At 36.1% G+C, this 18,186-nt stretch overlaps 1 protein-coding gene across 3 annotated transcripts in view; it reads left to right on the forward strand.

Annotated features, from left to right (window-relative positions):
- Nucleotides 1-18,186, forward strand: part of CD302 (CD302 molecule) — a 130,297-nt gene that overhangs the window by 39,767 nt on the left and 72,344 nt on the right. For all 3 annotated transcript variants that reach the window (XM_060016725.1, XM_060016726.1, XM_060016727.1), the window contains exons 14-23: nucleotides 4,039-4,120; nucleotides 5,050-5,118; nucleotides 7,545-7,659; nucleotides 11,215-11,250; nucleotides 11,642-11,817; nucleotides 12,548-12,615; nucleotides 12,897-12,976; nucleotides 13,565-13,704; nucleotides 15,750-15,855; nucleotides 16,089-16,249. In XM_060016725.1, coding sequence (XP_059872708.1) covers nucleotides 4,039-4,120; nucleotides 5,050-5,118; nucleotides 7,545-7,659; nucleotides 11,215-11,250; nucleotides 11,642-11,817; nucleotides 12,548-12,615; nucleotides 12,897-12,976; nucleotides 13,565-13,704; nucleotides 15,750-15,855; nucleotides 16,089-16,249 — 1,033 coding nt within the window. The remainder of the gene's footprint in view (nucleotides 1-4,038; nucleotides 4,121-5,049; nucleotides 5,119-7,544; nucleotides 7,660-11,214; nucleotides 11,251-11,641; nucleotides 11,818-12,547; nucleotides 12,616-12,896; nucleotides 12,977-13,564; nucleotides 13,705-15,749; nucleotides 15,856-16,088; nucleotides 16,250-18,186) is intronic.

Consider the following 18,186-nt stretch of genomic DNA (forward strand, 5'->3'; position numbering starts at 1 on the left):
AGGTATAATAAGTAATCTAAAAATAACGTATATAGGAGGATATGTTTACGTTACATGCAAATACTACATCATTTTATATAAGGGACTTGAGCATCTTTGGATTTTGGTATGAGGGAGGTCCTGGAACCAATCCCCTGTGGATACCAAGGGGCAACTGTATTTGTGGGAATCAGTTGATGAAAAATGGAATATCATATATGATATAAATGATCATTAAGAGCTTCTATATACAGAACAAATTACACTAGAAAACAAAAGTCTGAGAGGTAATTAAGGACTCTTTCTTGATTTTTTAATTTCTAATCACACTTGATGAGTTCTCCCCCTCAATTAAAAATTTAAAAATACAGGTTCATTATGTAAAATTGGGGAATGTAAAAAGTGATAATGAAGAAAATTAAAATCACCTCAAATCCTAGCTCCTAGTTATAAACTTAGTTAACATTTTGTGTAAATCTTTTCCATTTTCTTCTATTCCTATCATATACTTTATTTTCTACAGAATATACAATGATTAGGTTTTTTTCTGATCACAGAGGAAATGTATATTGAATTTAGAAAACAGAAGAGCACAAAGGAAAAACACATCACCTAATCCTTTCACTCATAGGGACTATATTTTATTTGTACTCATCCTAGCAGCTAATATAGTACCATGTATTAAGCAGAGTGTAACGTCTGCTTAATACGTGCTCCATTAATAGAGAGATCATTTGCCCATGCTATATTTAGACAACGTATTCTAAAACTTATTCAATATTATAACCATGGCTTGAAGGGAAGAAAGGAAGCCAGCCCATTTATATCAGAAAATGATTCTAAAGCTTATTCCTTGAACACCTTAGCTTTTTATTGCAGGGATTGACCTTGCTCAGCAAGACGTCCATTGCCCAAATTGTGTTTTGCCTGCCAAGGAATAAGGTCAGATTACTGCTCTACTTCTCACAATCTAAGTTCCATGTCTCTGTATTTCAATGAAAAGGGTTCATGGTGCACCAGATCATTAAGGCTCTAAAATCTTTGCAACTCTTAACAGCAGCCCACCAGGGAAAGCCATTGTAGAACGAAAGTAGTTTTAGGATTAGGGAAGAAAGCCTTGTTTGCAGTGCGATTGCTGCTGTATGCACTACCTCCAGTGATGTGGCATGAGTGGATTTGGATATAAATCTAAGGCTTTGCAGACTAAGCGCCCTCATCAAATAGTGTTTACTGGGGGTTATGGTTGAGGTGCTGTTTTCCTTAGGAACCAGATGCAGCAGGAAATTTGATTGAGAGTAGAAATTTTAACGCAAATACACAAAGTAACCTTTCGTGCAATGTCTTCTTAACCTCATAGCCTTAAAACCATATACTTAGTGTTTGGAGCAGAAGAAATTTATATACAGAGAGAAATTTTCAGTTTGATTTAATTCCTCAGTTATGATCCATTTCTAACCACAAATTTTTTTTCTTCCCTCGAATTTTTGAAAATCCACATTAGAGGTGTGCAACAATTAATGTGATTTCGAATTTCTTCTTCTCTTTATCTACCTACAGACAAATCAGGCCAAACCAGGAAGAAGTTACAAATGAGGAAATACTTTCCACCTCTTACCACACACACAAAAAAACCCCACAAGTAGCTACTATTTACTATATTTATAACCGAATAATAAATCTCTTGAAATGGAAGCTAAAAACTATAAAGGTCTGGGTTGCAATGAAGTTCAGTCTCAGAAAGTAGTGAAGATGAGAAGCTTCGGACAACGGGATAAACTTCTCTCTAGGAAACTGTTCTCTGAGATGCAGCAGAGGAGGCAGAAATGGGCTTGAAAGCAGAGGTTTCTAAGGGAAGATGGGGAGCTAAGAGCAGACTGAGTGGAAATGGTGGGGACAGACCCCTAAAGAAGCTTTCTGTGGGAGCTGCCTATAGAATAAATGCAGATGGCAAACGATCTTTGATCATCTTCCAGTCGTACTGTTGATTGTGCAAAGAAGATAAAATATCTAATGCTTACTTTAGGAAAACACAAAATTCCGCACAAATTCTCCAGGCCCAAATACATAATCTACAAAAATTAGAAAGAAGTGAAGTTTGAGGAAGCAAACTTGACCTCCTCTTTATTTTAGCTGTCTGACTTTAATTATAATGTATATGGCAATTATCTAGACCTGGTGGTTTAGAAATCCAGCAATCAGAAAGTATGATACATTTGGAAGTCCGTAGGAAAGCTCTGATTAGTTGAAGACACAAACTGCAAAATCCTTTTTTAGCTGCTAAATTCAAACTAGACTTAATTGTCTCCACTGGAGTTATCTTAACTCTGCAAATTGGTAATCTTTCTTTCTGAAAGAAAACAGTAAAACAATAAAAACTGAAAGGGGACCGCCCTCATATTCCATTGCAGTAAGTTGAAAAGCTTGAGGTTGGTAAGGTGAAAAACATGCTTATTGATGTTAAAATATGAGGGAATGTTGAACAGAGGAAAGAGACAAAGAAAAGCAGTTATTTCATTAAAAAGTGAGAAATTAATTTAAAATTAAGTTTGTTCCTGCCTTGGATTCACTGGCAAATATTTTTAAATGCAGACTTACTGTGTTTCCCAGCAGTCTTGTAACTGTACGTTCCATATGTTCCATATATTCTACTGAACTTGAGAGTAGGGATTAACTTTAGATTTGGGTTCTACCCCTTTTCTAATATGTGTTCTATTTATACTTAGCATTTATGTATGCATTGTTTTGCATATATAACATTCACTCTTGTACTGGTGGTACATGACATATACAATCAGAAGGTTAAATTATATGGAAATAACCAGCATCACCAACCCACCACCCCCACCAAAAAAAAAATTGCATGGTAAATGGTCTACTTTTTAAGGCCTAAGAAGTATACTATATTTTAGAGAGTATTTTCAAATGAAGTTAGAGGTGGAGAAATTTCTTATGGTTATATCGCTTCAATTTATTGAAAATATCTCCCTGGTTTGAGTATAAGTTTAATTGAGGGGAAGGGATCACTTACAATGTATGTCCCTGCCTCTATATGTTGTTGTATGTATTCTTCCTTGGAATGCCTATCCTTTCTCTGCTCAGCCAACCTGAATACTGGCACGTGGTAAACACTTAGATTATGGCTCGAAAGAAATGTTGGCAATTCTTCAAAGACTGTCTTTTGTCCTATTAACTCTACAAAATGTTTCCTGACTTCCTACAGTCCACAGTGACCTCTCCTTTTTCCGAAATTTTTGTAGTGCTTAAAATGTATGCAAATTTTTATCATTTGATGTTTTTCAAAAATGGCCTCATATTTTCTTTGTTCATATATATCTTGTCTCCCTGACTAGTTTATATGCCACTTGAGGGTAGATATTATGTCTTGTACTTCTCTGTATCATCATTGCACATAGCTCAATGCCTTGTACATAAAAGCATCATAGTTATGACGGTTAAATATATTCACTTAAGTGATTGCTTAATTATATTGCTCTGGTATAACCCATGGAGTTTGGTATTTAGAAAATATTGAAACTTGAATGCTTGTTTTACTTTAAACTTAGTGGGCAGAGGGAATTAAATTTTTTTTTAAATCTCATTTAATAAAAGGTTAGCCAAGCCAAAGGTTAGCCAAGTTCTTCATTTTAAAGAAAAGATACTTGATAGTTATAGACAAATGCTTTAAGGAAATGCTATGGTTGTTTTTGTATCTGAAAACATTATCTAAAATTGAAGCTCTTCAGTAAAAGTTTTGAATTAATCATACACTTTTTTCCCCCTCCTAAGTTTTTCAAAGCAGAATAGTTTTTGCCTTTCATATGAAGAAAATAACATAAAATTTAGTTTAAAAAAGTCTGGTACTTTTTTGATAGCTACCCTGTAAATAGGGTTCAGTTTCATTTCAGGAGACTTGTTTATATAGCTTGAAACTATGTTTCTCAGTTAGTGAGAAGGACTTCTGAATAAGCTTACATGTCTTAAGCATTTTAGAGATGTGGATGCTAAATGTTTTTGCCAAATGCTGTGCTCAAATTTTCTTAACACTTCCTTTTCACATAGTGACCAGCGTTGGCTTTGGATAGGTTTGAATAAAAGGAGCCCTGACTTACAAGGATCCTGGCAATGGAGTGATCATACACCAGTAAGTTTAATCTTTCTCGTTTAGGATAATATGGAAAGAGTATTTATTTCAATAACAAGAAAGTTGATTGTTAATTAATATAGTCATACAACCATTAAGTTATGTAGATGTATCTTTATTGAAATGGAAATAGATTCACATATATGAAGTGGGGAAAAATAAGTTACTAATCTCACTTTTATTAAAAAAATAACCATACACATAGTCTCTCTACATATAATCCAAAATACATAAAAATATAGATGTATAAATATAGCGGTAATTTTGGGGTAGTAAAAGTGATTTTTTTTCTTTTTCTTTGTTTTTTTTCCCTTTTTTTCATAATGAGCAACATTTATTTTTATTATTTAAAAATATGAGTTATATAAAAAAGAAAGAATTTTAATTGGAGGAAACAATTCAGGAGAACCTTAAAAAGTCCTTAAATATTATTTCAAATGTTTACATTATCCTAAGGAGAGGTTTTAGGTAACACTTAGAGGAGCAAATTATTCTCAGGTATTAAATATTTGCTCCACATTACCGTTGTGTCAAGTCATTGTGTGTTCTTTCGAAATGTAAAATTCCTTGACTTCATTTTCAAACTGTAGCATATCCAAGAATAGTCAATCGAATAACTAACATTTCAACACATGCATTTAAAAAAAGTATTTTGCAAGCTCCTGATTCTTTATGACTCCAACTGTGAACTTAATACATGATTAACCTCCACTTCTGAAACTGTAGCCTCCTTTGTTTGGAATCTGAAGACCTCATGGCATTTTATAAGTCCTCACGTGATTTAGCATCCTGACATAAAAAAGAGATGAAAAAGTTTTCCTCTCTTGGCTTTTGAACACACTTGAGTTATTAAAGCTGCCTAAATTACATCTAAATTGCAGATATTTATACATCAGTCTTAAGTTATCAAGCCTCTCTTGTCTTTTAAGGTGTCTACTATTATCACGGCAAATGAGTTTCAGCAGGATTATGATATCAGAGACTGTGCTGCTGTCAAGGTCAGTACAATGCTGGAAAATCTGCATATTTAAAAAATAAATCTGGCAGTATGTGCAGTCAGGCAACAGACCCATGAAGTGCCTTTTGCGTGTGGAGCATGATATTGGGTGCAGTGGGAGGTTAGAAGTACACCCATGGCCCAGCCCTCAAGCAACCTAACTGACACTTAATTTGAGAAGATAAAATTCATATTCAAGAAAGACGACTCTTGTTACTATGCAGTAATAAGCTCCAAATGAGTGGGCTGAGGAGGGTTAGTGAAACTCAGAAGAGGAAGTGATTTCTATTGCCTATTTCCAGAAAGAGGTGGGACCTCAGCTGGACCTTTAAGGATGGATAGAGTTTGTACAGGTAGGATAGGGTAAGGCATAAAAGAAAGTGGGAGTGGAAGGGAGAGGCTAGGGCAGTGAGGGGAACAATGCAGATCAAGAAGTTTTAGTTGGTGCTGTGGTTGAAAACAAAGGTGGGAAGTTAGACTGATGCCAGGTTAAGGAGTTTGTGCATTTTTTTGGTAGGCAACAGAGCATGATTAACGGTTTTTGTCAAGAACTACGGAGGGTGTGAGAAGATTCATCTTGAGGCAGATTTCAAGATGCAAAAGATAGGACCAGAAGACATGGAAGACCAGTTAGGCCTCTTCCTTTGCAGACTTCATTTGTTTATTCGTTCCATAAGTAGTATGTCCAAGCAGTCTGTGATGCTCTGGGGGGTCAACAATGACAAGATATAAAACAGTCATTGTCTTCACAGAACTTACAGTCTCGTAGGAGGTAAAGACAAGTAAAAGGGCAATTACAAGGGCTATGACAGACAAAGTGTATGTTTTATGCAAGAACAAGAGTGTTCCAGGAGAGTAACAATGACGGTGATGATGGTTATGATACAGCAGCTAACACTTGTTGACTCATGAGCCAGGCACAGTCATGTCACATATATTATCTCACTTAATACTTAAGCAACCTTGTCAGGTAGGTACTGTTACTGTATCCATCTTACGGGGAAGAAATGTGAGCTCTGAGTAACTTACATGATCACAGAACTGAAATTTAAACCCAGGTGTATGGGTCTACTATGCTATGTATGGCATTTACAGAAACAGTCAGAAGGGGTATTTGTTTATGGAGAAAATAGTAGTACATTTTAGTTTTAACTGATGTCTTGAATCCAGGCTTGCAGTAAGAAATATGCTGTAGTAAGTTAGAATAAAGAAACTGGAGTTGAAGGAAAATGTTCATTAAAAAAAGAGTTCTCTAATGGCCTAGTGGTTAGGATTCTGGGCTTTTACTGCCAGGGCCCAGGTTCAGTCCCTGGTCAGGGAACTGAGATCGCACAAGCCACGCAGCGCGGCCAAAAAAAGAAAAAAAAAAAAATCGCAAAGGGCCAAGAAGTGGATTTGAGGCGATTACCAACATTTTATAAAATGTAAGAGGATGAGGAGGGAGGAGACATCTAGAAAATATCTTTGCTATGTAAGCCCAAGAAAGAGATTCAGGAAGATGATTGACCAGAAACGTTGCACGAAGGTTGAGACCAAGTACTGAGAAGGCCATTGGAAAGCATTATTTCAAAGTAACTGTTTTAGTAAAACACTCTGTAGTATCATGCTGTTTTTATAGAATTCCCAGTTTAACACATGAAAGAATGAAAACTTAATAGAAGTTTGTGAAGTTTCCAGAACACTGATGCAATAAACTACATTCTATGCAAGTTGTGTCCCTATGTGTGAAAAGATTGGAAGAACCTACCAAAAAAACTAAATAGAAGAGACATTGATCAGTAACAAGGCCAGCTAGGGCAGTGTCTGGAAGGAGAATCTTACCTCACCTGCCACGTTCTAACCCTCCAGAATGTTGCCCTTAAGAGATAGCAGTCCAAAAACTGATGGATGCTCCTACCAGGTCCTGTCCTCCCCTTTCCTTTCCCTGTTGCTTGCTGCCTGGAATTTGTAGAGAGCCATCTTAGACCACACAGAGGAGGGCAATATCCCAGAAACACAAAGCAACGTCAAAGGTGGAACTTGGGCCCCTGATGCCAGAGTTTTATGTCACTTTTCACAGATCTGCTATGATCACAGGCTGGTGTTTGGAAACCACTGAACCAAATATTCTTTTCTAGCTTGATCTTCCCAAAATTTAAAGTTGCAAGATTCTACAATTTCATACCAACAAAAAACAGAAAAAAAAAAACCCAGTAATTTGCATTTTGGACATAAACATGACCCTATGCTATATTTTATCAGTCCCTTTGAAGGCTCTTGCTTAGACTGTTACTGCTTAAACACTGCATTCTTTCATGTGTTCATTCATAAACATATATCCTAGGTGCTAGAGCTAAAACAGAGTTAAAGACCATAGGGCTTACAGTTTAGTGTTGTACAAGGGCTGCATCAACTTGAAAATATTCTACAATCCTCTTCCTCCTTTAGGTCATTAATAGGCCATGGCGAAGAAGGTGGTATTTCTATGATGACAGAGAATTTATTTATTTAAGGCCTTTTGCTTGTGATACAAAACTTGAATGGATGTGCCAGATTCCAAAAGGTAAATGTAGTTATTCCTTTTCACAGTCTTCTCGTGGGAACTTGTGAATGCTGAGCCAGAGTACCTAGGAGGGCATTTTAGTCTATAATTATAATTTTAAAAGCCTTTGACACTACAGTTAATATATTAAGCTCCATCCTGCCTGACTCCTACCCCTAGTAAAATGCTGCCTTATTGAAATTAGAGACTACCTTCCTCTTCTGACATGAAAGAAATTGTATAGGAGATAAAATTTAAGGCTAATTTAGGGAGATTAGGTCTTGGGATGAAGGATTATTTCAAGTGAAAGGAGAGACGAAGTAGAGGGAATCATTTTAATTTTTATTGTGTTGCAAAATGAAGGACGAAATGAAGACAGGCTTGGGAAGAATGAAGCAGGTCCCCAATCTAAATCTTACAATTTAGAAACAGTTTTCAGTGAGCTCAAGATTACTAGTAGTTTATCTCATTCAAATTCAGGAAACCAGTTAGCTTGATAGTAGAGCCTTTGGTGACAAAACAGAGAGAAAGGGTAATAAATAGATATCCTTTTACTTCACTTTTTAGTAGGAAAATGTCAAGGATGTATTACAGAAAATGTTAAGATTTTAACTTCCAAATTATTTTTAAGCAGATATTAGATACGTTAAATTAATTAATATAATGGTAAATGCACAGGAAGTTCCAAAATGAATTTCTGAACTGAGTGTAAACAGATCATTGAAACTAAAGGGAATTCCTCATATAAGTTCTCAGAAACCCAAAGATTATCTCATGGAACTGCCCATTAGGAGATTGTTCTTCTTTCCTAAACAAAGCTACCATCTTGCCTTTAAAAGAGCTTCAGATGCAACATGCAGTGCAGTAACTGGAAAGTCTCTTTCACAGGGCAAACTGGGGGGGTCATTAATAAAAGGGGAATTGTGTGTGTGTGTGTGTGTTGATGGGGTTTTTCTTTTTTGTGTGTGTGGAATTTATTTTTATTTATTTATTTAAATTTGTATATTTATTTATTTTTGGCTGCGTTGGGTCTTCGGTGCTGCATGCGGGCTTTCTCTAGTTGCAGCGAGCAGGGGCTGTTCTTCACTGCAATGTGTGGGCTTCTCATTGCGGACGCTTCTCTTGTTGTGGAGCATGGGCTCTAGGTGCACAGGCTTCAGTAGTTGTCACGGGCTCAGTAGTTGTGGTTCATGGACTCTAGGGCACAGGCTCAGTAGTTGTGGCGCATGGGCTTCGTTGCTCCGCAGCATGTGGGATCTTCCCAGACCAGGGCTTGAACCCGTGTCCCCTGCGTTGGCAGGCGGATTGTGAACCACTGCGCCACCAGGCAAGTCCCTGATGGGGGTTTTCTAAAGGAGAAATTATACCTGAGTTAGTTAGTCCTGATTATTGATTAAACCTGAAAGAAGAAAAAAGGAAAACCAGCTTGGATACCTTTCAAACAAGTGGCAAAGTAACTAATATATAATTAACTTGGACAATATCTCTGGCTCGAAGCATTAGTTGTGACACTCCTATTATTCTTTGGTATTTGGCATGCCACAGAGAGTGTCACTGCTCCCTCCAAAGTATGCTTTCACTGGTAGCTGTTCCCCTGCCTCATGTTTGAGTACTGAGGCAAACCCTAGAGTATACACCAGGAAAACCTTAGAAATGACAAACCAGTAACCACAGGAAATATTATGAAGAACATATAGTTTTCTTTTTTCTTTTTAATGTATTTGTTATTTTAAACAAAAGAGAAGGGAATTAACTAGCTTAGCAAACATAAATCAGGTAACCAAATAAATAAATCTTTTAAATAATTGCACCCCTGCTCTCTCCAATACAGAAACAAAATTAAAAACTAAAGAACTTCCTGCCTCAGCCTATTTGCAGTCATTTGAAGCAATCAGTGATGGTTTGATCCAGGGTTTAAATGTTATATTAACTCCGCTTTGACAGTCCCTAAATTTCTGAGTTACAATGTGTCACATTCACTGGTTGGATATTTTCTTGGCTATTAGAACAGCCAAAGCCTGCTCAACTGGACACTTCTGTATTAATCTGTGTTTTCTGGTTTTCTTAAAGCAGTTTACCTCTTCAATAGCCCAGATCACCAAGCCTTTTCTCTAGCTCTTGCCTTTTTTATTACCGCATACAGCTGGTTCTAATTAGTCCCCTCCTCTCTAAAAGGGATATTTTGACAACCTACTTTTTTTTTAATTATCGTAATCACTATGGATATATATACTTTTTAAACATTCCTTTTTAGTTGCAAAAACAGTAGCAAAAATAAGGTTCATATAAGTGTTTTTAGGAAAATGACCTATAAACACAACTTTTTTATATTGTGTTTCTTGATACCTTGTACACACATGCATGTTTGCAATCCTGTGTAAAAAGGCACCTTTTATTTTGCTTTTCTCACTAATTTAAAGAAATTTAAAGGTTAGCCATAGCTTTCCCCCAACATACAAATGAACAGAATTCTTTGACAAGATTACAAACAAGAAACTATGTCTATTTTTTTTAACTGATTTGCAGCATTGTTAATGGAAATTATCCAACATACAGAGGACTGAGTTAGAGAGAAAAACCACAGATGCTGGATATATAGGCAGTCCTCGAAGTAGGGTCCTCTCGTGCATTGGCCCTGATACAATAGCAAAATTAAGAACAGCTATTTTACCCTGTAATTTCTAAAATTCCTCAGATTATGTCTTTGGCTTGAAACCACGTGACCTATGACCAGCATAAAAAGGGAGAGGAAAGCAGCTAGCATCCTGAGAGGAACTGTTCTGTGCCTGGCCCTGTGCGGGGTGCTTGCATAGGGGTGATCTTATATGATCTTTACATTGTCTTTGTGAGTTAGGTAGGAGAATTTCATTTTTATAGACTAGAAAGTTGGGGCTCAGGGAGTTAAACAACGGATCCCAAGTAGCACAGCAGCAGAGTCTGAGGGCGTTTAGACACTGACTCACCCAACTTCAAAGACCATAATTCTTTGTACGGTACCATATTTCCTGCTGGGTGAATTTTATTATTTTCTTCCCAGTTTTGTCTCTCATTTTCTCAAAAGTTTCAGTACTGGATCACAGAACATTTTTTTCCAAGGATATCTTGGGAGGCAATAAACTCTACCAACCTAGGTGTATTCAAATTGCATTAGATGGAGACATGGTTCCTGAATAACCTCATCCTACAGTGATGATTATTTTGGTGCATGTTCCTTAGTGCTTCTATGTAATGTGTACAATGTATTCATTTACTTATTTGTACTTTCTAATTATTATCTATACTTTATCCATCTAGTCTTCCTTTGTGACTTCTGTGATGTAAGGTAGAGAACTGCTAGTAATGCTCTATTAATATTTAACAAATCTGCCTTTTTGGTTGCCACAAAAACAACTTTAGTGTGGGCCCCACAAAATTCAGTGTTATGAAGTGATCCTAACATGAAAGGAGATGGTTTGGCCAGAAATGGACAAATCTCAGCCGTACTGCAAGTCCTCTTGAGTTAGACTAAAGGCACTTATTAGTACGCCATGGTCTGTAATTGGATACTAAACTTAAGCCATTTGCTTTCTTCTACAGGTCGTACTCCAAAAATGCCAGACTGGTACAATCCAGGTGAGTTAAGAAAACTAAAATGTATCCAAAGCTGCTTTTACCTTTTCAGTGACGTATTTAGTTAATTACTTAAGCCCAGGCCTAAGTGCCGGCTTCTTCTCTGTCGTGTCTTCAAATGAGATGAAGTATCTCCGTGCAGGGAAGGTGATTAGCTGGTGTGGGGTGAGACTCTGAGGCTGGATTTGTCCTTCTCTGTGAGTACAGGAGGGTAACAGAGTCACTCACTGGCTCAGGAATCCTTGGTTGGATCCTTCCAGGCAGCACTGCCCTGGCCAAAGAGAGCCAGTAATCTAAATGGATTATTATTTATAAATAGTTTTGAAAAATAATCCATGCTGAGAGGGTACAGTTTGGTTTATGCAGTCATAATTGTGCTATTTTTCTTCTTTAGAGCGTGCTGGAATTCATGGACCTCCAGTTGTAATAGAAGGGAGTGAATATTGGTTTGTTGCTGATCCCCGTTTAAACTATGAAGAAGCCGTCCTGTATTGTGCTAGCAATCACAGCTCTCTGGCTAGTGTAACATCTTTTGCGGGACTAAGAGCCATCAAAAACAAAATAGCAAATGTAATTTGAAAGAACGTATTTTTTAATATTTTCTTATTTTTACATTTATTCTGTTAAAAAAATTTCAAAAATCTACAAAAGTTAAATGTTCCTCTCAAGTAAAATTTGCCTAACAACATATAAGTTCATCACTTCGGGTTAGAAAAGTTAAAAAGAATTGCTTAATGTTTTAAAACATTCAAGATTAATTATTAATGTCAGTTGGTAAGATGAGCTTCAACAGATAATATAAATTAGTCTAATTCCTTGTCACGTTTTTTACTAAAAGTTAACTTGGTAGTTAACTTGAGATTCTGTTTCTAATAATAACTAATTTTGCAAAATAGTTTTTTGGAGGAAAAATAATTTGTATATTTTAAAATTTATAACTAGTAGCAATAGGATACTATTCAATTTATATATGCCCATAATTATAAATTATAAAATTTATAACTAGTAGCAATAGGATACTGTTCAATTTATATATGCCCATAATTACGGTGACCATATTTTTTGTATGCAAACTAGGGCCTGTGAATATAAAAAGAGTTTCTAAACTACTTTCTTCTGTGAAAGGACCTGGTTTATGTAATTTAGAGACCAAAGTAATGAATATCTGGAAATTATAGTGGTTTGTGGTTATGATGGGCCAGGGTATTAAATCAAAACTCTTCTAGAAAAGTCAGCATATATAAGGATGGGTGTTTAGTTGTTTTTTGTTTTGTTTTGTTTTTGTGGGGTTTTTTTTCAGATATCTGGCGATGAGGAGAAGTGGTGGGTGAGAACTACCGACCAGCTAATAGAACGTCGTTTTTTGAGGTATGTGACATCCTGGATGGTGCCTTTGTAAAGTTATCGTTTAAAAGAAGCAGTCCCAAATCCCTTTTTACTAAATGGAGTACTGTTTGTAATTAGTTTTGAACATTAATCCATAAACTACCTAGACTAGAGAAACCAAATCCTTTAGCAAATGAGCATCAAAAAAAAGTAGTATAAAATAATGGCCTAACCTTAAATTTAGAATTAAAATTACTTCAGGAAAAAACAGAAGGGAACATGTAACTACGTTATGAGCTGACACATCTCTTATTTTCTTTCAGCTCACGACATCCGTTTCATCACTTTCCTATAACATTTGGAGAGGAATGCTTTTACCTCTCTGCCAAGACTTGGTTTAGCGGTAAGGTTAATTCCCAATCCTTTAACGTTAATTACGTAATATGTGAACTTCAGTTTCAATTACTAGCTTGATCTCGCTTTCCTTTTGATTATATGTTTGGCAGCTTCGTCATATTCTGATTTATTGCTGATGACAGTAGATCAAGTTCCAAATGCAAATAAAGGTGCTTTTCACTGTGAATATTTCGACTTCCTTTATCCTAAAGCAGTTACTTAGAAATAAACTGACCACTTTCATAACCAATAAGGATATAGACAAATTCACAAAGATGAACAGGCAGCAATTCTAAAGTATAGTTTAGGTCCCTTTCCCCCTCATTAGCCTTCTTCAACTCTATTTCCTGCCATCAGGAACCATAGTAACTGTGTGTGTACCAAGTATGTTCATTTTTATAGGCAATATTTGTATGCTGCAACTTACTAATATGAATGATAATAATAGAAGACAAAAATAACTAGGGAAGAAAAGGAATATATTTTAACCATTTGGGAAAGATTGATTTAAAGAGACTTTCTTCACTACTGGATGGTTTTAAAATGTGCTGAATGGAAAATTCTCACCACAGTAATCCTGCTTTTCATTTCTCAGACATACATAAACCAGCAGACTGTAGTACGAAGTTGCCCTTCGTCTGTGAAAAATACAATGTATCTTCATTAGAGAAATACAGTCCAGATCCTGCCGCTAAAATACAGTGCTCTGGGGATTGGATTACTTTTCAGAATAAGGTAAAAAGAGAATTGCTACGTTGTGCAAATGATGATTGCTTTCATGATGGTCATATGGCCTGTGGCAGAATGGCATCCCACCAAGTAACTTCACTAAGATAGACTCTGCATATTTCAGTATCTCACCTGATTCTCTACATTTTCAGAAACGAAGTTAACTCTCAAGTTAATCACGCGTACAGGTCTTTCAGAGTACCGTGTTCCTGTTCTGTTGCTACTGACACTTAAACTGCCAAAGCTGGTCTTTCAGTGAATAGTAATATATTGACTAGTCAGGACTATCTCTTTGGCATGTAGGAAACTGGCTTAATTTCTGGCTGATAAATTTTCCCCCTTAAGGAAAACATCCAAGCAGCATTTACCAATCAAATTAGAACAGCATTTCCCAAACTACTTTTTGGGAATATACACATATGCTAACAAAATGTTAATCATTGATGTTGCTTCCAGAGCAGGGTTTATGATTAAGTAGCTTTGGGAAATGCCACATTCTATATTTGCTTCCTTGAGATGCACAATTCATATTGGTGTATGTATCTCTTAGGAAATGCATTTGGCTGCTAAAAAGATTACTATAGTATGCTAAAACATTTATTCTCTCAGATAAAAGAAGTTTGAAGATAAGCAGGCTGGGGTTGGTATGAAAGCTCTGTGGTCTTCAAAACCAGGCTTCCTTTGTCTTTCTGCTCTGCCATCCTCAACTTATGGCTTCCAAGCTCAAGTTCGGGGTGTTCTCTCTAGAGTCTTTTCTAGAAGCCACCCAATGACTTTATATTTCTCTGGCCATTCCAGTCTGTAAGGAGGCTGAAAAAAAAAAACCCATTTTATAGCATGTTTCAAGGAACACAATTTGGGACATGCTACTCCACACTAACATGATCATAATATCAAGAAGAAAAAGGAAGAGGTGTGTCTGACAGCTGAAAGCATCTGTAGTAAAGTTAAAATATTAGGGGTATATTTTGACTTTTTAAAATTTGGACAATCTTCCCCCCCCCCCAAAGTACTAGATTAATTTACATAGTTGATGTAAATTTATGGTTTTTTTGTTTGTTTTTATTGAAGTATAGTTGAATGAAAATATATTAGTTTCAGGTGTACAACATAGTGATCTGATATTTCTATAGATTACACACCATACAAAGTTATTATAAAATTACTGACTATATTCCCTTTGCTATGCATTACATCCCTGTGACTTATTTATTTTATAACTATTAGTTTGTATCTCTTAATCCCCTTCACCCCATTAAAATATCCTGTCAAGAGACAGGGGCATGATTTCTTTAAAAATGTGGTTTTTTTAATATAAGGTAATGATGAAGAATACATATTTGAAACCAAATGGAGCAGAGTCTAAATGCTGACCATACCATGCTATGGCTATTTCACTTATGGGTAAAGTTACTTAATGTCCTTGTGCCTCAGTTTTCCCATTTGTTGTGAGAATTAAATGAGATAATACTGTGCAAAGTGTTTTAGGAAGGAAGCACTCAATAAAAGGGAGATTTTTTTTTAAAGTAGCTCAAGGACTACTCTTCAGTTGCTTAAATTAAGTGTAGCGTTGCATTCTTGGGACTTCCCTGGTGGTCCAGTGGTAAAGAAGCCACCTTATGATGCCCGTGACATGGTTTCACTCCCTTGTCAGGGACCTAAGATCCCACATGCCATGGGGGCAACTGAGCCTGCACGCCACAACTACTGAGCTCTTGTGCCTCAACTAGAGCCCACGTGCCACAAACTACAGAGCCCACGTGCCCTGGAGCCCACGCGCCACAACTGGAGAGAAGCCTGAGTGCCACAACGAAGAGCCCGCGTGCCGCAACTAAGACCTGACGCAGCCAAAAATAAGAAATAAAATAAATAATAAATAAATCTTTCAAAAAAAAAAGAGTGTAGATCTGCATTCTTTTGGTACTACTTTGTGAGTGTCTATATCTCACAAACAGAAAATTAGCAGCCTTCTAAAAGATGAGGCATTTTCTTCCTATGTGAGCTTTCCCATGTGTGGAATCTTATACTTCATATGTGTTCTTTGTTTGCAGTGCTTTTTAAGGATCAAACCTAAGTCTCTTACATTTTCTGAAGCCAGCGATACTTGTCACACCTATGGTGGAACCCTTCCTTCAGTGCTGAGCCAGAGAGAACAAGGTAGCAGAATTTTTTCGTAAACATGTTTTATTCTGATCTGGAGGCCATGTTTGTGTTGGGAGGCTGTGGGGAATTAACACATACAAAGAATCTTATTAAATTACTTTTTACAGAGTAGGTGAAAGATTATCCTGGTAGTTAGATAAGCAAGAGGTATTCATTGACATTTTTAGTATATCTTTAATTTGAATAAGTCAAATGTTTTTTTTTTTTTTTTTAAATCTTTCTGACAGATTTTATTACATCCTTGCTTCCGGATATGGAAGCTACTTTATGGATTGGTCTGCGCTGGACTGCCTATGAGAAGATAAACAAATGGATGGATAACAGAGAGCTGACATATAGTAACTTTCACCCATTATTGGTTGGTCGGAGGCTGAGAATACCAACAAATGTAAGGTTGTTTTTTTTTTTAATCAGTAAACTACGTAGCTCTATGAAATACCTGAGTCTTCCACAAATTATTGGATTAAGAACAAGGGCCTATTTCATGAGTCGACTTATATGAAACGTCCAAATAGGCAAATCTATAAAGATAGAAAGTAGATTACTGGTTGCCAGAGGCTAAGAGGCTAGAAGGATTGGTGGTGATGGCCTAAAGCGTATGGGATTTCTTTCTGGGGTGGTGAAAATGTTCTAAAATTGATTAGGGGTGATGGTTGCACAACTCTGTGAATATACTAAAAACTATAGAATATATGCTTTAAATCAATGAATTATACCATCTATGAATTATATCAATAATGCTGTCACAAGAAGAAGAACAACAGAGCTTCCACAGCCTTCACGTAGATGCCCTAGTTTTTCATAGTAGTATCAGATTCCATAGCACTTATTTCATAACCATGTAAAACCATCAATAGTGAGTTACAAATAGAAGCTAATATAAATGCTTTACTTATCATCTTGGAATTTGGAGCTGTCAGCCTCAGTCTCCTGAGGTTAAAACGTACAAAGTCTGTGGTTAGTGATCATTTTTCCCTAAGATCTAAATGTAAAGAAGCTATAGAATGGAAGAAGGCATTATATCAACAGTAGTTACCCTGTACCATGATATTGCTGCCCACTACTTCTGTCTTCCTTATTTACTGGATACAAACCACCTTTTGCACAAAAGGCAAAGATTAAGAGATTAACTTTAAAGTTGAATTCCAAAAGTACATCCTAGACAATATCAACTGATATTCCTGATGCAATGGCACTTTGCTCAACGTTGACGTTGGTGGTAAAGGGAACTCTGCAACATGTGTAATTATGTACAAAGTAAATATCAAAATAATGCTTGGTTATTGTAGAACATTTGGAAGTTATAGAAGAGTAAATAAAATAAAGAAAAATATCAACCCTTATCCTGCTTATACTTAGGCTGGTAGCTTTTAAACTTTTAACTCATGACCCATAGTAAGAAATAAATTTAAATTACCATTCAGCACATAGATATAAATATAATATTGAATTGAAACAAAAGTTTCAGGAAATAATACTTACCCTTAGAGCTTATATTTCTTTCTTTTCTATTCTACTCTAGTCTGATCTAGTCTAGTCAACCTATTTTCTGTGTTCTATCCTATTCTATTTCATTGTCACAAATAAGAATCAAGATCCACTGAACTGGTTTCATGAGCTACTAAATAAGTCTCAAACCATATTTGAATCCTGATCTAGGAAATTACAATGAATATTTCAGCATTTTTCTTCTAGGGCTTTTCTATACATTGTCTTCTTGACATAGATAAGATCATAGTATATATACTGTTGTATCTACTTTTCTCACTTAGTATTATATCATAAGTAGTTTCTTATGCCATTAAAAGATGTGCTTGATAAGCATTTTGATGGCTGCACAATATTTCTTGATAGATATACCATCATTTACCTAAACAATACTGGGTATTTTGGCTGTTTCCAGTTTTGCATAATTCTTAATAGTGCTGCAATTAACATCTTCATGCATAATCTTTGCCGTATATTTCAGGTTACCTCCCTAAGATAGATTTAGGAAGTGATATAGCCAGATCAAAAAATATAAGTAGTTGTAAAACTCTGGTTACCAAATTGGTTTCCAGAACGGTTTATGAGTTTATATTTTTGTCAGCAATATATTGTGATTACTTTTCTATTCATACCAGTGTGTTAATAATTTCCAACATTTATTGAGCAGCTAATATGTGTCAGACACTCTGCTAATGCATCACATGCATTATTTCATTTAATCTGCACAATAGATGTGAAACAGTCTGTACTCCTCTCCTATCTTAGAAATGTGGAGACAAACAGAGAGAGTCATGTAACTTCCCAGAAATCATGCAGGGTATGCGTGCAGGGTCGGCA

The sequence above is a fragment of the Delphinus delphis genome, chromosome 7 (genome assembly GCF_949987515.2).
Source record: "Delphinus delphis chromosome 7, mDelDel1.2, whole genome shotgun sequence".
Classification (NCBI taxonomy): domain Eukaryota; kingdom Metazoa; phylum Chordata; class Mammalia; order Artiodactyla; family Delphinidae; genus Delphinus; species Delphinus delphis.